This window comes from Podarcis vaucheri (genome assembly GCF_965113315.1).
Source record: "Podarcis vaucheri genome assembly, chromosome: 3".
Taxonomy (NCBI): Eukaryota; Metazoa; Chordata; class Lepidosauria; order Squamata; family Lacertidae; genus Podarcis; species Podarcis vaucheri.
In genome coordinates this window covers 36,473,035-36,494,215 of record NC_138761.1, presented here as the reverse complement: position 1 = coordinate 36,494,215, position 21,181 = coordinate 36,473,035, and the positions used below count along the sequence as shown (strand labels likewise).

The 21,181-nt window shown below is 45.9% G+C and overlaps 1 protein-coding gene across 5 annotated transcripts in view; it reads right to left on the bottom strand.

The window, feature by feature from the left end:
* The window catches only part of LOC309527884 (uncharacterized protein), a 62,940-nt gene that overhangs the window by 23,805 nt on the left and 17,954 nt on the right, over positions 1-21,181 (bottom strand). For 3 of the 5 annotated variants that reach the window (XM_082214895.1, XM_082214893.1, XM_082214892.1), the window contains exon 3: positions 17,888-18,378. In XM_082214895.1, the coding sequence (XP_082071021.1) occupies positions 17,888-18,378 (491 nt within the window). Of the gene's footprint in view, positions 1-17,887; positions 18,500-18,567; positions 18,610-18,702; positions 18,748-21,181 lie in introns of all 5 variants that reach the window. The other 2 variants (XM_082214894.1, XM_082214896.1) reach the window with 2 other exon arrangements.

The window sequence follows — 21,181 nt, the reverse complement described above, 5'->3', positions numbered from 1 at the left end:
GAACAAGCACCATGGATACTCGAGGCACAGATTGTTCCTTCCCTAGAGCAGGGGACTTGTCTGTTTGATCTGTGGAACCCTAAATGCAGTGTGATCTTGTCTTTTTCATTCTTTGGGATCAACAGAACTGCAAGTTCCACTATTGTGAAGTATTCTAATGTAACTTTTGGAACAGCATAATGGGATGCAAGTGAAACTGAGATGTGTTTAAAAACGATGGACACCGATTCTGCAATGCTGCAATGTGTGAGTAAAATACAGAGCTTGTGGTTATGTTGATCCCATAATGAGAAAGAGAAAAGAAACTCGAGAGATACAAGAAGGGACCAGCAAAACCGCAAACTCTGCTATTAGGAGGTTTACCCACACGTTGCCTCTGCTCAATGTAGCATTACAGAAACAATGAATATATATCCATTTCAGTTTTATTCTGAGCCCATTACAAAATGGCAGCCCTATTCCAAAAGTGACATCATAACATTTCAGCATGAAACAGAACAGTTTAGTACTGTTCAGCAAAACACTCCAGTACAAATGAGATCCTTCAGAAGCGGCACGCCCAAAACATCCCTACCCAATTAGGATCAAAGCGAGCTGAGCACAAGAGAAAACTCCACAGCCAGAAACCATCAAGTTGTCAAAAGACTCTACTTCAAACTTAAGCAATTCAGCGTTCAGAAGTCTCTTTAATTAGAAGTCTGATCAAGCAAGATTTCTCGAACCAAAACAACAACACTGACAGCCAGAAATGAGAACCACCCAGTATGAATCCCATCTTGCATTGCAAAACCAATTATCAGTGTGAACCAAATTAACGAGCATTTGGAACTTTGCCCATCAGTTCTCAAACTTATATCAAGTTATTACCTTAGCAGTGTTCTAAAAGGCAGGGAAGGGTAGATGACAGATTACGCCTCACGAGGCAGTTTCCAGTAAACCACTTACTACCAGCAAAAAACATGCGCTCTACCAGTTAGCTCCACCTCCTGATCATCCAATGGAGCATCTCTCCACAAACTCACCAAAACATAGCTTGCTCCTGGACCCAAGCAGGACTGCCAGCTTAATACATCCCTGGCTCTTGTGCCCTTAACAGCAGCTTGATGTGTATGTACAAGTGGCACATGATAATCCCTCTTGCCATACCGGTGCAGTGTTTCACCTACTGCTTTTTGCAAATTAAACTTATGTGAAAGGCATTGAAGCAAGAACACAGTGGCTTCTTCCCCCTCATCCCAACTTGAGTTCCAAGCCTGTGGGCTAAATTCATCCCCAGAGCTTCCAGGACTAGAAGGGGTTCCCAGGCAAAATACACCAAGTGGTTGGAGTGCTGTCCCAACCCATGCATGCAACCAGCCAACTCTGAACATAATTTTCCTGGAAATGCCTGTATAAAACAAACTCGGGCTTTGTTTCCAGCGCTGCTGTGAAAAGTATCATCAAGCTGGTATTTACTGGGCAAGCTCAGCGAAAGGAGGGGTTTGTGGGCACAGAGAGGAGGGGCAGAGGCCCTAGTGTAATAAATAATAAATAATAAAAATAATTTTATTATTTATACCCTGCCCATCTGGCTGGGTTTCCCCAGCCACTCTGGGCGGCTTACAGCACATTAAAAATTGTTGTGTGTGTGTTTATAGCTATATGTCTATGTAGTGTACACGCACACACACACACATATATAGTGGAAAGGCAGGTGATTACACAGAATCAAAGAAACTTTATGTTGGCATGTACTGTCTATAGCTGTTCGATGTAAATAAAAAAACCTCCCTCAGTATTAATATGGCGAGATTCTGAAGAGTCAGAAGCAGATTTCCCCTTACAAAAATGCCAGTACTAATACTATCATCGGGAGAAAAGGTTATCAGGTTTACAATTTTTTTTTCTCCTTGCCACAAAACCATGGGCTTGTTTTGAAATTCCCCTGGATGAGAAGGCAATTATTTTGTCACTCAAGGGCAAGGCCCAGCTCTCACTCCTGCTTGGCATCTCAAACTCTGGGGTGGACACCAGAGGCCCAGGCGATGGGGAGAGAGAGAAACACCTGCATGGCCGTTTCAAGCGTGGGACTCTGAAAGCAAGACAAAATGCTGCTTTTTAAAAGAGAGAGAGAGAGAGAGAGAGAGAGAGAGAGAGAGGAAACAGCTGCTGGGATCCCTTCACTCGATCTTGAATGGAGCTCATCAAGCAGCAGCTTCTTCCCCCAGCACCTGGCCTTTGGGTCAGTGTCTAAGGGAGACAGCATTGCCCAAAGGGGTGTGTGTGTTTCAACAGAGGTGAGGGGGAAGAGCCAATAAACAACTCTTGCAGCTTTTCAGTTTAGAAAACAGACGAGTAAGTGGGGATATGATAGAGCGGGAAGGGAGACGATCTGCCCCTCTCTGGAACTCAGGGTCATCCAATGAAGCTAATCCACCGACATGAATGTCATTAAATGAGAAGGTGACAAATTCAAGGCTATCTATAGCCATTAGCCACAATGGCTATGTTCTGCGTCCACAGCTGGAGCCAGTGGCCGAGACTCACAAGTGGGGATTGCGCTCAGGTCCTGCTTGGGGGCTTCCCACAGTCATCTGGTTGGCCACTGCGAGAACAGGATGCTGGGCTTTTGGTCTGATCCAGCAGAGCTCTTCTTATGTTCTTATCCACAAATTCTTGTGTGCAGCAGCATGATGCACACTGCCTAGGGTTGCGGTATCTCCAAGTCCCTCAGATCTGGGCAGGTTTTAGGCACATTGCTTTCTACTCTATGCAAATCAACTTGCTACCCAAATTAGCACATATGCTCTCTTTTTCTCATCTGAGCAATAAACCAATCTTTCCTACTTTCTGGTGTGATGTGTTCTTTATCAGCTATGAAGGTGAATTTGGGTGCATTTATTTTAAATGGGCACAAGTTCTGACACGTTTCCATTCCTCTCAGGGTGTAGGTTGGATTCGTGTGCATGGTGGGCATGTATGTGGATTCTGACATACACTGCCTAACATCCTGCTGTTATCACTGCTTCAACTCCATTTGCCAAATTCACTGTTTGCATCTTAGCATCTACATTAGTTAACTGGCTTATAATTTACCCAGAGAGTATGATCTTTACAAGATTTAGGAGAAACAGAAATATATGCATCATACTTTGAACCTGACATTTGGCCCCTGCACTTTCCCAATCTTCATTATATAAACGACATTCTTAATTTGTTCCAGCTGTAATGGTTTTGCAAGAATTTCCTTTTGCTGTGTATTTAAGATGTAGGAAAACTAACTGGGGAAAAAATGCTTTCAAAGTCACACACCATGTAGGATCATTATCCTTCCTATGTAATTTGGAGTAATACTTCTGAAACTCTGAATTTATTTCATTTGGTACTGAACAGACCGTATTACACTCACCTCTAACCAACAACATATCGTTCTGACTTTAAAAAAATGAAAAGTCCCTTATCTCATCCAGTCTCTCACCCCTTTCCCAATATATTTGGTGCATACATGTAAATCCAAATTCAGCCCTAATTTAATTTATATTTAGCGTGTTGCAGATGTTTTCTATAAATACCCGAGAAAAAGGATGTTGTAAATTGATTTAGAAGAGAGACTTTGCTGTTTTCTGAAAATTCTCTTCCTGCAATGTTCTAATGCATTCCTTATGGAAGGCATATGCTATAATCCTGCTTCGAATGTAGCCCTTACACACTTTCCATTCAATGTTGCGTGAAGAAGTTACAACCCCATTAAGTTCAAAACATTCCTGAAGTCCAACACCTATCTGTATTTTACAATTTTCATAATTCAAAAGTCAAATATTTAAACACCGCAAACCATAATTTCAAACCCCATCTGTTAGCTGCGTTGTCAAAAGATACTGGAGCATGATGTGGAACAACAATTGTATCACCACACACTATTACTCACTGGGCAAAGAAACAACCAAATTGTGAACCGAAAGCAAATTTGGTGTACTAATGAGGAAAATGTCATGTTCTTTGGGATTACCGGTATGCCTTCTACCCATGATTTGCATTTGCCCCCAGACCTACACCACAAAAGTTGAAGGTGGCAGCAGAAAGTTCTGACCAGTTGCTCATGTCAGGGAAGAGCTGTCCTTCTCATGTGTCCTGCATGCCTTTCTTCTCCAAGTCTCATAAACAGGCTGCTGGGTCCCACCAGTTGTGCTTCTGGTGTTCCAGAATGTAAAAAGAGCCCTGCACCATCAGAACAAATGCCCATCTAGGCCACATTCTCACCAAATGTTTAAATCACTATGGTACCACTTTAAACAGTCCTGGCTTCCCCCAAGGTATTATGGGAGCTGTGGTTTTTTAAGGGTGCTGAGAGTTGTCAGGAGACCCCTATTCCCCACCCAGAGCTACAATTCTCAGATTGTAGTTTAACAATCAATCCCTCTTCTGGGAACTGCAGTTCTGGGAAGGTAACTGGGCTCTCAGCACCCTTCACAAACTACAGCCCCCAGAATTCCTTGGAGGAATTTAAAGTGGTGTCATCATGGTGCATTAAATATATGGTGCCCTTTATGTGGCCCTAAGTCCCAGCATCCTGTTCTCATGGTCGCCAACCAAATGCCCATGTGACGCCTGTGAGCAAAACCCAAGCACAACAGCACTCTTCCGACCTGTGATTCACAGAAAGTAGTATTTCAAGGCATGCTGCCTTCCACCGGGGAGGCGGACCACCCCATCCCGGCTACTAGCTATCCTGTAAGTTGGAAAGTTAAAAGGATTTCTCTCCCAGCTCCTCAGTTCAGTTTTCCCCCAAACCATTTCGCCACACTGGTTTCCCCCAGCAAATTCTGAAAACAATAGCCCAAAGTCAGGCTGAAAACAAAGCCTGAGGTTTCCCTCATCCATCCTCGTTGTGCTGTTAACAGTTTCTATTTTAAACCAGGTGTTGGAACTGAGTTTTCGACATTCTGCTCCTGGCGCTGCCACAAGGGCATGTCATTGACGGTTCTGCAAGATCCCCGCTGCTATTTCTCCACATGCAAGTCAGGCCGCAACCAAGTTTCCAAGTGCAAGAAATTCCAGAATCCCACTGGCCTCAGCCACAAATAAGTTTAGGGGAGCAACCCTAAGAACACTTTATCTGGCAATAAACCCCTTCGAAACGCAGCCAACTTACCTTCCAAGTAAACATGCATAGGTTCTACAGGTCTTAATGCTTAACCAAATCGAGGCTTTTCCAAGGCCTGCAAAGCTGCATCATAAATCTTTCTGTTACCAAAGCAGGCTCTTGTCTGAAATTGCGTTCACTTCCCGTCTCCACTTGGACTGGAGATAACTTAAAACAGTAGGTGCTGACCCCATTCATTTTTACTGCGTTACAAATCTGCCAAGAGCCCTGGGGGAAAAGGGATGTCCCGTTTTTCCAGGCGAGATCGTGGCGGCCATTTTGGGTGATGCGCTCTTGCCCCGAAGAAAGCATTTTTTCCTGGGCCGGAGGCAGGCATGGGTCATGCGACTCACCCAGAAGTGCATCCTGGAAGACACACATCCTGGTTTTGCATCTCTAAAAGTTGGGTGGAATGCTGTGTGAGGATCCTGCAAGTCAGATTGGAGCAAATATGGGAAGGGAGGCACAAGAGTAGTTTTGCACCTCAAAACCAGCAGACACAAGTTTTTGCTGGCAAAAATGGTCTCCGGGGAAATCCTCTTGGGCCAAGATGCACTTTACAAACTAGATTCAACTACACTGACATAGATTTGCATCCCTTCCCCTGAGCCATTTCAACCCCCAGATTATTGATTTATACAGATTAGCAGTGAGAAGCACACACAGCTTGCCTTGCAACTCTGAAGGGCCGCTGCAGCTTGTTCTCTCTTGCCTTTCCAGAGTTTTCTTCAGCTGCTTTCTCCACTTCTCAGGGAAGCAGCACAGCATTAGCTTATGTGCACGCACACCAATGGCATAGCTGAAACAATATGAATCTCGCAAACTGTGGCACTATATAACTTTTAGAAGGCAGATTTAAGGTTTAATGTTTTATTACGTTTTAAAATATGTTGGAAGCCCCGCAGAGTGACTGGAGCAAGCCACGCAGATGGGCAGGGTACAAATAATAAGCTACTGTTATTTATTATTATTAGCTGCAGATGTGGGTAGGACTTGCATTCTTCAACCTGAGTCGCTGAGCTGGCAAGTCTAATACAGTTTTGATCCTCCCATGAATTCTTAGTGAGAAGTACACAGACAGGCGTTATGTCTGAACTGAGAATTCCAGTAATGAGCAGAAGGTGTGGGGAGCTCAGCACCCTGGCTGCCGATGTCCCTGTGGGCAGAAGCTCCAGCTGTTCCCAGGGAAAGGGGAGAAATTAGGGTCATTTTAAAATGTGAACCAAACTCATTTGCACTTCCCAAAACAACGCCAAAACCAAAACACAGGATGTTTCTGAAATTTACACTTCTCCAACTATTGCAAAGTAAGCTCCCAACCCAAATGTGTACGATTGTGTCAACGTGTGAAAAATGCGTGTATTGGTGAACATAACAAATATGCATTTTATTAGACAAAACAGCATAGAGAAATATATATTGGCAGAAATGCACACCAGACATTTTTGTGAGGATTAAAAAAAAAAATGAAACAGAAGCGTGGCAAGATGAATTTAAGATTGAAAAAGAAATTGACAGAATTTTCCACGCCCACCAACTACCCGCAGCCTTCCCAGACTGAACCAAACACACTTTCAACCCCACTTCAGACCTTCCCACAGTTGCAATGAACACCTGAAGAGAGCTTAGGAGAGGCAGCATTCTATTAAGAGTTACCAACTTTTTTGTGGCATGGCTCTCCGGCTTTTTAACAGGTACAGAAATGCGGCAGGCAAAAAAAAAAAAAATCTGATAGAGATGCTATAATGGGAAAAGCCACGTCTCAGAATTACGGTAGTAATTGCTGCTAGAAAGAACTGAAGCCCTGTTACAGACCAAAAAGTGGGGGGGGGGGGGAAAGGACAGGAACCCGCAGTTCTGTTCTGCAAGCTCAGTATGTCAAGCCTAAGTCCATCTCCTGCTTCTAAAATAAAAGAAGCACACAGCACTGAGACAATTTTACGCTAGCACACTTTTAAATTGCTCCCACAGGCTTTTTCTGTTCACATGAGGAATCTGCTGCCTGGTTATCTTCACACCTGCTGCTACAGCAGCTGCACAGGGCATAGAACATGGAAACCAAGCAAGGGAAATTTTGCCATGCGAGGTGGAAACAGCCTGACTGCCTGTTCACTGTTTTAGAACCTTACCAATTTGTTAAAGCAAAGTTTCTCAGTAAAACCAACCTGCGGGAGTCACTGCCTTTTGTGCAGGAAACCCTGATCCCAACCTCATCGGAGCAAGTTTTACACTCTGAAGATACACTGCTGCTGCTGCACAGGCAGAATGGCTGCAGAATCCAATGGACGGAAACATAAACCAGAAAAGGCAAAAAATTAAAATTAAAAAGGTGAGCAATGACAGACACATCCTTACTGTTCTTGGGAATGTCACTAGTGCCCACCTATCAGGGATTGCCACCACCCATGGAGGCAAGCAATGAACTTCACTGATGGGGACATGTCCCCAGCACTACATACGATGCTGGAACACCCCAGTCCTCTAGTCCCAGTGGTACAGCCTGCCAGAGACAGGGGTTCGAATCTGCCCCCCATGTTATCCACACACTATTTCAGAGCACATCACACACGAAGGATGGGGAAGACACAGCATGGCACCAACATAGGGGCAAGAAGCCTACAGAGAGAACGCAAATCGACGTCTGCTGTACTTGTGCATCAGAAGTCCTCCCCATGACACACTTTTCTCAGCAGCACTGAGAATGTTCTCTCACAGCTATAAGCAGATCTGCCAAGAGGAGAGAGGGAGGAGGCGGGACTCGCAAACTAAGCAAGACTTTTCTGTGTTTCCAGGAGCTCTCAACTTAGTCTTACCCAACACCCCTGCCGGTGACAGTTGTTAGGAACAGAACACAGAGCTAAGCAGTAACACATCCAACCTAAGAAAGGAGAGCCAGTGAAGAACAATAGGAAATAGCTCCTGCCCACCATTCTCTCTGTCCCTGTGAAATGTTGTGTCTGGCACACAGCATGCCGGGGGTTAATGCCTGGCCAGGGATGGGAGCAGCTGCAGCGTGGTGGGCAAATGAGGTCAGGCCACCAGACAAAGTGGCTATTGTGAGGCCAGAGGCTTCTGTTTGATGGCCTCCCACCTACCATCTCACCACGTGGCAAACTGGAGCAGGCCAGGGAGGGTGTGTGCAAATATTTGTGTGTCTGTGTGTGTGCGCACGCGCGCGCGCACACACACACACATATATATATATGCATGCACATGCACACGCATGCTCAAAGAGAAAGGGGGCCAAATACATATTATTTGCCTGCAAGCAATTGGCTCAAAGAGGAGAATTCTTTGCTGAGTTTCTCCCTCCCTCCCTCCCTCCCTATAGCCAATCCTAAACACAGAAGAACAGCTCCCCACTGTCAGATCCTTTTGCTCCCAGTTACAATTTATGACAGGCATAAGTTGCACAACCTGTTAAGATGTGACAGGAGAGCTCCTCCCTCTGATTTTTTTTTTAACCTACATTTCCACCCCACCTTTCCTTCAAGTCGATAAAGGTGGTGTAAACAGAGCACCACACACACCCCAGCAACCTTGTGGGGCAAGTTGGAGACAGCAGATGACCCACGATCACCAAAAGAACTGCATGGCTGAGTGGTGATTTGAACCCTGGTCTCTCAACTCTTTAGTCCAGCACTCTGGCCACTATGCCATGCAGAGAGGGCACTTTTTGTGGGTTTGCATTAGTGGCAGTCAGATTTTTTTTATTTTTTATTTTTTTTACAAATGTGCATCTTTTCTTCAAACTGTATGAAATTCACAACAGCAAAACACGCATCTCGCGGACAGCCAGCCCCAATGCCAGTGAACTAGAGCCCTCTATTTTCTGATTTCTTTTCCTCTAACAGCTGTGTTTGCCACTGAATGTTCATGTACCAGATTAGGACTGGCTGAACTCTACCGCCATCATCATAATCATCACAATTTCCTGCTCTTAAAGCAGCTTTAAGTCAACAGTCAATGAAATACACATTAATAAAACAATAAAACAGATACACACAAGGCAGCTGCCATTAAGAAACATTTCTAAAGCTAAGCAGATTTTTTAAGGTACATTACGGGGCAGGAAATGCGTTCCCCAGGTGGGGAACTGGATCTGGCTGGGGTGGCCAATTCCTTATCTCTCCACCATCCCCCGGGGCTAAGCTCGACATGTGGGCAGGGCAATCTACCTGCCAGACCGCTGACATCACAATGGCATCAGGTGACCCATTTCTTCCCCAAGTCCGTGAAATCAAACAGTGCGGGCGAAGGTATCATGCTTTGCAAACCCTGATAAGCAATCAACGGTTGGGGCTCGCAAAGCACCATGCGAGTGCTGCCAATCGGCTGTGCCTGCAAATCCCCTTTTGGCCCAACCACGTCTTAATTTAATTAATTGCATTTCTATCCCACCTTTTTCTCCATGGAGCTCAAGGTGGGCTGTTGTTTTGCTTTTGGTTTAGCTATTTATTTTGTGCTTTTATCCTGTATTTTTATCTTGGCGAAGCTCCCCGAGATCTTCAGCTGAAGGGCGGTAAATTTAAAGAAAGAAAGAAATGTTCTCTCCCCTTCTCATTTAACCCCCACAGCACCCTGTGAGGTAGCTTAGGCTGAGTGTGAGCGATTGGCCCAATGTCACCCTTCATGGTGGAGTGGGGATTCAAATCCTGGCCTTCCTGGCCCTCGTCCGGCACTCTAACCACTACACCACACTGGCTTTAGCTTTACAGTGGTTCCCTTTGAAGTGATGGAGGAGCTAGAAGTCTCTTAGCTGTTATGACAAGCCTTGAGCTGAGCTATCTATACCTATCTCCTATTAAGAGGCCTGTCTCTCAGCATCAGGGCCCAGCTCCAGCTTTCGAGGGATCCTGGGCAAAGTGTCCTCTCAGTGCCCTGTCCCCTTCTCTGTCAGTGGGTGCTGGTGGGCAATGAAAATCTCTTAAGGGAAATTTATTATCCAGGGGCCACAGTGGCAAAAATGTAGTCTTCCCAAAATTAAGGCGATGTCATTTCATTCATAGGGAACCCTAGTGGTCCCTACCAGAAGATCCTCCCTACAACAGCTACTGCAAAGGGGGTTTTTGAATCTTTGTGAGGACTAGCCCATTGATAAAGATAAAGATAAAGGGACCCCTGACCATTAGGTCCGGTCGTGACCGACTCTGGGGTTGCGGCGCTCATCTCGCTTTATTGACCAAGGGAGCCGGCATTTGTCCACAGACAGGATCCGGGTCATGTGGCCAGCATGACTAAGCCACTTCTGGCAAATCAGAGCAGCACACGGAAACGCCATTTACCTTCCTGCCGGAGCGGTACCTATTTATCTACTTGCACTTTGACGTGCTTTCAAACTGCTAGGTTGGCAGGAGCAGGGACCGAGCAACAGGAGCTCACCCCGTCTCAGGGATTTGAACCGCCGACCTTCTGATCGGCAAGTCCTAGGCTCTGTGGTTTAACCCACAGCACCACCCACGTCCCTTAGCACACCCACGTCCCTTACCCGGGGTGGTGTAGTGGTTAAGAGCGGTAGTCTCGTAATCTGGGGAACCGGGTTCGCGTCTCCGCTCCTCCACATGCAGCTGCTGGGTGACCTTGGGCCAGTCACACTTCTCTGAAGTCTCTCAGCCCTACTCACCTCACAGAGTGTTTGTTGTGGGGGAGGAAGGGAAAGGAGAATGTTAGCCACTTTGAGACTCTTTAAAGGGAGTGAAAGGCGGGATATCAAATCCAAACTCTTCTTCTTCATTTAGTACATCCCTAATTATTTCCTAGAGCCTCTACCATAACTAATGCAAGCAAATGCTCTTATTCAATAATAATTAAATTGTGTAAAAAAGGGGGGGTACCCTCCAGCAAGCATTTCTCCCACACAGATTAAATTTATCGTTCCTATTCAAGGCCACACCATTGCTATGCTGGCTGGGGGTGATGGGGAATTATAGTCCAAAACAGCTTGGGGGCACCAGGTTGGGAAAGGCTGATCCGACAGCACAGCAGCATAAATGCCTAAGAGTCAGTAAACCTTCACATGCCGCTATGTTTATTTTTGCCGCATTAGACTCATTTGTATAATATGCAAACAAGTCAGCTTTTTGCATCAATAAGCAGCGTTGTTTGGAACCATCAGCAAAGACGACGAACGGGGTGAAGAGTCTGTTTAATATCATTAGGAGCTTCCCGAGGATGACAGCAGAATAATAATTAATTAGAAAGAGGAAACATCATGGACCATCCCGCCGTTCTCCAGTTTCCATCTCTGCTATCTTGTTCCCACTGAGCATCACGTACATATCGAATGACACACAGGGGCCCACGGGAGCCATAGAGGGGCTAATGGGATAAAGGGATCTCGCTCTCCAGTGATTTGATCCACTGACGCAACATATAATTAAACGGCTGCGATTGGAGAGGGTTTTCTCCCTGATGCTCACCAGCTAATTGCTTGACTGCCTGTACTATGCCTGATGCCAGGTAGTGGGGTCAGGTACATACAGTGGTACCTCGGTTTAAGAACAGCCCTGTTTACGAACTGTTCGGTTTACAAACTCCGCAAAACCGGAAGTAGTGTCCCAGTTTGCAAACTTTACCTCGGTCTAAGAACGGAAGCCGAACGGTGGAAGGGCACTGGCAGCGGGAGCCCTCCTTAGGGAAAGCGCGCCTCGGTTTAAGAATGGTTTTGGTTTAAGAATTGACTTCCAGAACGATTAAGTTGGTAAACCCAGGTACCACTGTATTCGGAGTGTGTTTTACTAGGCCTTAAAAACAGCTTTGGTGTAGCGCTGTGCTTCTCAAAGGAGACAAACTCTAGAAGCTCCTTCAACGGGAGATTCTGCTGTCACAAATAGATGTGGACTCAATTCAAACTAGGTTTGGCCTTAGCAAGCAACTGCAGAGAACCATCATAAGGAAGCACTCCTTCTGTTAAAGAGTGCCCATATTTGTTGCCCCCATGAGCTCCGAACCTCTTCAAATGGCTGCATTTTCCTCCCTCCAATGATGGGTTTGTGTATGTGCAAGGGATGTTTCAGTCTCCCCCCCCCCAAAAAAAAAGGGGCTTCTTATTCCCAAGTCACATTTTGTGTACCGTGGACAAAGGAGAGAGATAAAGTGCATCTTTCAGGGGGAGGAAGGCAGAGCTCGCCCTCCAGCCATTGGCTGCAAGGTTAATTAGAGTAAGTTTTTATACGGCTTGGGTTAAAAATCAGAATCAAGGAGGAACTTAGGGTCATAATGTTCCTTGCACATCAAAGGTAAGCATTATGAGTGCTCAAGAATAATAGTCAAACTTGTGATTTACACACTTCAGTGTCATCTCAACCCCAAATGCTGGGATGGGTGAGCTATGACAGGGTATACCAGAGGAGAGAATCTCTGTCAACGAAACACAGCGGGCAGTATAAATTCTGAAAGAAACTGTGCCCCTGAGAGAGGTGAATGGAAATTTTGCCTTCAACATCAGCAAATCATAGCACTCTTACCAACAATGTTTAGCTGCTCTCACTCTGCGTTTTTTATTTCCCTGTAACAACGGCATCTTCACAAAAGGCTGTATGCTTGGGAAAATAGATGGAAATCTTGCAATGTCTTCAGCACCATCTCCTCTCACACAGAAGTCAGTCATTCAGTGGTAAGTCGACTGCCAAACGCTTGAGGAAATCCCTACATACACACACACACACACACACACACACACACACACACACACACACATGCCTGCCAAAGTTTCTGTATGTAAATATAAGGAGTCCATTCATTAATTCACATCCACCCAAACTCCTGATGACTTCTATAACAAACACTATAGACGAGCATATTGGAGCCAGATTTCCAGTGTATAAATAGGTTCTTCAACAGACAACAGAAACTTTCCATAGCTGGGTTCAATTCCGTATTAAATATTCCACTCATTTGTAAAGGACCATCTCATTTTAAATTGTGCCTCTTTATCTCAGCGATCAGGGCAGTTCATAGCATTTTAAAACAGCAACAAGATATAGAACACAACAAGACTGGCTCACACTTGACAGGAGCCTTACACAAACACATTTGAAGTACATAAACTTCACCAGACAGATACATAGGCACCACTTGTAGGAATCTATCCTGTCGTATGGGGAGTTCTGAGAAATGCATCTAGGTCAGGGATGGGGCACCTATGTCCCTCCAAATGTTGCTGAACTACAACACCCATCAACCCTGATATTGGCCATGTTGGCTGTGGCTGATAGGAGTTGTAGTCCAGCAACATTTGGAGGGCCACAGGTGCCCCATCCTTGATTTAGGGGCCACCACCGGGTATGATTTGATCCCAAAGTAAGCAGAGTATTGCCATCAACCCTGGAAGAAGCCCAGGATCATGGAGACATCCACAACAAAGCTTATCCTTCATGGATGCACCACTGCTTAGGAAACCTGTTTTGCATAGGATTTTGTCACATCTTTCTCACTTCCTACACTGACAGATCACAGGAAAACAGAACGGGAAAACTTGCAGGTATATTAAAAAACCAAGCCAAACACCATCTGCCAAGCAAAAAGGGTTTTCTATTTTTAAAAATAATAAAAGTAGTCCCGGAACGCTTCTGTAGGATTTCCCTGAAGATATGGGTTCTGCAGTTGGATGCACATGAAATGTTAGACCTAACATGCCAGAGTGAACATACTACACCAGCCCTACTGGCCCAACTGGGTTGGCCACCAGGAAGATGTAGGAGAGGAAGCTGGGACTCTCCCAAGAATTCATTTGCCAACATTTGCTTGAATGATGAAGCAGCCGTTCCCAATTTCTGAAGTCATTGAGATAACCCAATCTCTAGCTGCATTCCCTGTGGCTTCAACAAACAGAGCTAACAGCTTGTTTGGCACACAAGCGCACATTCAGTCTAACCCAAGCAGTTGTGGATACTGACATACAAGCACTCCAAAGAATGGGTGCATTGTTTACGTGGATTAAAACAAGGAGCACTGTGTGTGGAGTGGTTTGAGTGAATTGCAGAGCAGGTTGGAGAGTGTTCACACCCTCAAAGTACTGAGGACACGCCACTCTGGCACCACCCAGATGCCAGAGTATGTGCAACAAGGGCCGTCAGTGTGACCTTTCTTTCTGGACGACAGCCAGAGCAGCAGCCCAAAACTAATACCCTCTTACCAGGCTGCTGAGCTCAAGAGTCAAAAGGTGGCCACAAAGCCGGGAAAGATTCCAGTGAGCAGGCCAATTCCATTAAAAACAAAACAAAAACAAAACCCTGATGGCTTCAGCTTCAGAAGTATTATTTATTGCCAGATGCTGGGATCTCTCTTACAGGACAGTGCTAGCGAGTCAAGACTGCTTTCCTCAGAAATTTCCAATCGTATCATTTTCATGCAATTCACCAAGCACTAGCACTATGTTCTCACAGCGGCCAACCAGATCCCCAAAGGAGGCCCACAAGCAGCACCCAAGCACTAAAGCAATTTCCCCACACCTTTGAGTCCTAGCCTGAGATCCATAAGAAGGTTGTGGGCTCCCTCCCTCCAATTTCCTGACCTCCCATGATCTGCTCCTTCAAAATTAAACAGTTCTGTTATGATCTGAGGGCCTAACCTTTTCTCTTCCTCCTCAAGCAACCTAGAAGAGATCAAGCCAGGACTGACCTAGGCATGCAGGAGAATGAGGTGGGAAAATACCATTTTTGGATGTTCCTGTTGGAGGAAAGCGAACACAGGTTCCTACCACTAAAGTCTTGCACATTAAGTAGTAAACAGGCCAGGCAGACTAGAACTTCTTTGCTTTTTGTTTGTTTGTTTAAACACATTCAGCTGTTTTCTGTATTAATAATAATAGAAATGTACAGTTGGAAGGGACCTCAAGAGTCATCTAGGCCAACTTTCTGAAACGCACCTAAAGGATCCATGACAGATGGCCATCCAACCGCTGCTTAAAAACCTCCAAGAAATGAGAGGCCACCACTTTCCGAGGTGGTCTGTTCCATTGCTCTTGCCATAAGAAAGATATTCCTAATGTCTAGTCACAATCTCCATTCTTGTTATTTGAATCCATTGGTTTGGTTGGGTCCTACCCGCTTGCTCCAGCTTTTAAGAGTAAACCTGCTGCTGCTCCTGTTAAAAATATGACTGGTATGGGGAGTGTTACAACTCTCTGTTAATCTGGCTATGCTACAGCTACCTGTTACGGGCCCTTGAATCTAACTCTTCTGGCTCCTCTTCATCTGCAAGATCAGCACCAGCCTACTTCATCTGTTAAGAGCAAGAGCAAGCGCTCACCAGGGCTTCTGTTGAATTTCTGGAATTTTGCTCCTTCCTCTCCCCACTGACCAGATGCCAAGGAGACCGTCCTCTTGCAATTTTGAAGAGAGTTGTAACAGCAAAGAGAAATTCCAGCAGTTGACAACGTTTCTCTTCCCCTGCATCACAAGTTGTGGCTTTCAAAACGTCATCTTCTACACAATTTATTACTTCTTTATTTTTGTTATTATTGATTCCCTTTAATCCCCACTCTCCACCATCAGGTTCCAGGATGGGTAACTTACACCCATTTAAAATCGAATATTAAAAACATTAAAAACAAATGACAGTCACAGGAATGGGATGGGTCCTTAAAAAATCTCTCTCTCAGGTGTCAAAGCCCAAGGCAAAGAGGTGCATCTCCAGCATATGGTGGAAACTATATACAGTCGTACCTTGGCTCCCAAACGCCTAGGGAGTCGAATGTTCTGGCTCCCGAATGATCGGAAACTGGAAGTCATTGTTCCGATTTTCGAATGTTCTTTTGGAAGTCAAACGTCCAACGGGGCTTCCGATTGGCTGCAGGAGCTTCCTGCAGCCAATCAGAAGCCACGGTTTCAATTCCAAACATTTCGGAAGTTGAATAGACTTCTGGAACGGATTCCGTTTGACTTCCGAGGTGCAACTGTACTGAAGCTGTAAGATGCATCTCTGTCGAGAGGGAATTGCACAGCCTAGAAGCTGCCACAGAGAATGCTCTCTGCCACCACAACCTGAACTTTTGAGGGTGGTGGAACTGCCAAGAGAGCCCCCTCTGCCAATACCAACACTTGAGAGGGTCTATAGGGAAGGAAATGGTTTTTCGGGTGTTTGAGGCCTACACAGTTTAGGACTTTAAATGTTAATATGAGTACCTTGAATTGGGCCTGGAAGGAAACTGGCAACTATGACAACTACAGGTGCTCTTCCACCCCTTTGCAACGGCCATCACCTCAAGTCAACCAAAACAAGTTGTCTGATCTCTCTCTCTCACACACACCATCTGCCTCCTGTCCTACAGTACTTCCCCACAGGCTCCCCTGAAAAGAAGAGTCTGCCCCCTCCATCCAGAGGCAAGCAGCGGCCCTGGGCTTTCTGGGACACGAACACAAAGGCCTCATTAAAATGCATGCGGCTGGCAGCATGTCCCGGGTGTAATTAGGACGTTGCCCAAGGACAGCGATCAAGGGGTGGAAGAGAGACCACTGAATACGCTGTAGATGTATCAGTGCCTTTGTACGCAAGCCAAGCTGTTTCAGCCCCATTTAAACAAAAACAAAATGGAAAGGGACCCGAGGTGGGAAGAAAGCCAAGTGCAAAGGAACATGCACACTGAAGCAAACGCTCCTCTGCAAAGGCACTACAAGCAGCCTAGCATGACAAGCAGATGGGGCAGCTGCTTTCTCCAACTGATTACAGGCAAACAATACACCACCAAGCCCAATGAGCGAGTCAATGGGACACCGGTGGCCTCAGCCAATGAAACCAACAGGCTGAGAACATGAAGCATTTCCAGAAAGGAGAGAAGGCCAGAAAAAACAGAACCCCCGGCAAGCGAACACAGGAAGTCAGATTCCATGCAGTGCAGAAGGTAGTTACTAGAACACCAGGAGCTAGTCAGGGATGGAGAACTTCTGGTGCTCCTCAGATGTTCTTGAGCTCCTCAACTCCCATGAGCCCCAGCTTCCACATCCAAGGATGAGGAACGATGGGATATCTAGTGAAGCTACATCTGGTGAGCCAGAGGTTCCCCATCCCTGGGAATAAAGGCTACTGGGTTCCTGGGAGCAAGGGAGCTCAGGGTAATCAAACCAGTTCCAATTGTGCCTCATTCCAGGAAGGAAAGTCTGAGCAATTATTCTACCACATAATTTGTGAGACTACTGGCAGAGAAACTCTGTGTGCCATCTGGGAGTGGCTCTTCCCACCTGCCTCATCCCACCTCCCAGATCCAGGAGCCTTCCTAAGGGAGCCTCAGCCAGAAGGAGGACTGCAAGTGGCCTCCCAGATCTGTTGGGTTTAGGTACAGAATAAGAAAGTACATATTATGGTTGAGTGGACTATTTGTAAGCTTTTAACGTTCATTTGTTAACGTAAATGTAAATTTTAAACAAGAAGTCTTAACGGTTGAACTGCCAGTGGTGTCTCATTTTCTTTTCATTTTGCTTTTCATTTGTATACTTTTCTATATGTATTACTGTCACAACAGGCTGCTTTATTTTTGTGAACTGTGAACTGACTACAAATGGAATCAAATCAGGTGGAACTTTCTAGAGGAAAGAGCTGTTCAGCAGTGGAACGGACTCCCTCCAAAGATAGTGGACTATCCTTCACTGGAGATTTTTAAGAAAAGGTTGGACGGCCATCTCTTACGGATGCTTTAGTTGAGATTCCTCAACCCAAAGGGTTGGGTTGGACGGCTCTCAGAGGCGCTTCCAGCTCTGCAGATTCTAAATGCATTTGTAGAATATTTCGTAGATCAACCAACCGACTATCAACGCAACATGGCCTTACCTGCTGCATTTTTTCCAGGTCAAGGCTGGGCCTTCCAACTTTGTCTCCATAACCTTGCCGGTGTCGCTTACAAGGCATCGCTTGCTCATAACTGGCTCCGACGCTTGTGAAGATGAGAGGCCGGGACGTCGGGGTCCGTACCAAGGGCTGGAGTCTCTTGGGAGGGGAGGCACTGAAAAGCACTGGGCTAGGGGTGGCATGCAAGCCGTCCGCCGCTTCCGCCACCGGCCGGAACGACATGCCGCACAAGTTCTTCACCTCCTCGTCGCTTGAGGAGGTATTGCAGCTGTCGCCGCAGCAGGAGAGCCTGTTGACCTGGGACCACTTTCGCTTCTCAGCAGCAAATTCGCAGCTAATACGTTCCAGCTCCTCTTCAGAGCTGTGGCGGTCCAGCCCAGGAGGAAAATGGGCTCGTACTTTGCAGCACTGGTTTTCTTGGTTCTGCAGCTGATTGGTTGCCAGGGGGGTCAAGGTGCAATTCCGTCTTCTCTCTGTAGAAGTAGATTTTTTAAAAAAGTGACTGAAGAGATCTCGGTCATGGCTGTCACATGATGGGAAACTGACCACGCCAGTATCCCTCCTTCCCATCAAATGACTACTTCACCAGGGACCCTGGAAGGGGAGGTGGGGAAAAATTATTTATTAATTGAATAAATAATAATAATAATGTCCACACACACCCCACTTTGGCCAGAGAGTCCAAGAACCCACTGGTGATTCTCCTGCAAAAGCAACAGCTGTTGAAATCAAGGCTCATTTGTGGAGAAGGAAAGGTCCAGCTGGTTTTCTAGGACCCAGCAACTTGCTCACTATACCTTCAGAGCAGAGCTTTGCAGAGGTAGAAGAAAGTGAGCTGAGCACTAATACAATGAGAGAGAGGAGACAAGAGTTGCGTGTGTTAGTGAAGACACCAAGCCTTTTGAATACTGAGCTTCGACCATTCTGTAATTACGAACCTTAGACTATTCCTTTGGGATCCCTTTTGAATATAATTTTTAATTTAATATTGAGGTTCCCCAAGGCTCTCCACCCAATAGATAGATAGATAGATAGATAGATAGATAGATAGATTCTTTATTGTCATTACACTAGTGCAACATTGCACAAGTGCAACGAAATTGGATGCCATCCCTTAAGAACAACAAAAGCAAAACAACAACAACAACCAAACAAACCACCTTCCAACCACACCCACACCCACACCCATCAAACTCCCAGGTCTCACTATCGAGTTACAGCATTCAAAAAGGCCACAGCTCTTGGATAGAAACTGTTTTTCAGTCTATTTGTCCTTGACTTGATGTTTCTATACCTCCTGCCAGAAGGCAGTAGTGCAAACAGACTGTAACCCGGGTGAGATGGATCCTGCAGGATGTTGTTTGCTTTCCTAAGGCAACGGGAACCGTACAGTTCTTCCAAAGGTGGGAGAGGGTGACCAATAATCCTTTGGGCTGTGGTTATGACCTTCTGGAGCACCTTCCTCTCCCTAGCTGTACAACTGGAGAACCAAGCACAAATACAGTATGTAAGTATGCTCTCCATGGAGCCTCGGTAGAAGGACACCAGCAGTCTCTCACTCAGATTGTTCTTTTTTAAAAGTCTGAGGAAATAAATTCTCTGCTGGGCCTTCTTCACCAGAGCAGTGGTATTTGCGCTCCAAGTCATGCCCTGATCCATAGTCACTCCCAAAAACCTGAATTCCGCCACCCTCTCCACCCGTTCCCCGTTGATATACAAGGGCTGAATGTCCGCCTTTTTCTTCCTGTAATCCACCACCAATTCCTTGGTCTTAGCCGTATTGAGAGCCAGATGGTTCTCTCCACACCAAACACAGAGCCGCTCCACCTCGTCCCGATAGGCGGACTCATCCCCTCCTGAAATGAGCCCCACCACCGTAGTATCATCAGCAAACTTGATGATTTTGTTGCTGGAGTAGATGGCTGTACAGTCATACGTATAGAGAGCATAGAGCAGGGGACTCAACACGCAACCCTGTGGTGAGCCGGTGTTAAGGCTAAGGGCTGTGGACACATGTGACCCTACTCTAACCCTCTGAGAACGTTCTGACAAAAAATCCAAAACCCAGAGACAGGTGGAGTTGGGGAGTCCAATCGTCTCTAGCTTGGACACCAGTCTATGGGGGAGGATAGTGTTAAAAGCAGAGCTAAAATCCACAAACAGCAGCCTCACATAATTCCCCGGCCGCTCCAGATGGGACAGAGCAGCATGGAGAGTGGTGGTGATAGCGTCTTCTGTGGATCTATTTGCCCTGTATGCAAACTGGTAGTTGTCAAAAGTTGATGGAAGACAGGAAATAATATGACGGCGCACCAGTTTCTCAAAACACTTCATGATGATTGGAGTCAGTGCAACTGGTCTGTAGTCATTCAAACTACTGATTGTGGATTTTTTAGGCAGAGGGACAATAGTTGACGACTTCAGGCAGGGTGGGACAATAGACTGGTGTAAGGACTTATTGAAGATCTTAGTGAAGACCCTCGCCAGCTGATCCGCACAGCCCTTCAACACCTTTCCAGTGATGCCATCAGGTCCAGCCGCCTTCCTCGGATTCACCATCCTCAATACTTGTCTCACCTCGTGCTCCTCTACAGTGAATGAGGGGCCCCTATGGGCTGGTGGCTGTAATACCGGCGTCTCAGGTGGCTCCTTCTCGAAGCGAGCAAAGAAGAGGTTAAGCTCCTCCGCCAGCAAAGGGTCACCTTTGCTATACATACAACAGACACATTCTTGTTGCCCCTGAACTTCACTATCCTTACCCATAACCAGGGTACCTGTAGGGTCCTCATACATTGTTTGAGCTCCCACGGTACATTTAAAGAGCATGGCTGATTCTTGAAAACCACATGCATATCTAAAGTGGAGAGAGAGGTTGGGTAGAGGAAGAAGTCAAGTAAAAACTTGAACACAAGATGGTTAGCTATTTGTTTTATTTTAGAACTTACATCCTGCCTTCTTTTTACCAACTGAACTTGCAAAATAGCGTAACATTTCAAGCAACCGCAACCATAAAGGAAACGGTATGAAAAGAATGGCAAATGAAAGGTTCAGTCAAATGCCATTTTGAACAGTAATGCAACATTCCCCAACTTGGCATAAATGCATACGGCACAGAATTATTGTTAGAAGAAACTTGGCATTTTATATTTTTTACATGGTGCCAACAAGCGGTACCAGATGTTTTGCATCTACCTTGCATTTCCAACATACGGTGCTACAAGGACTCTTCGTACAATGTCTTTCCCCTACAAAGTGGCAAAGTACGTTGACTTATAT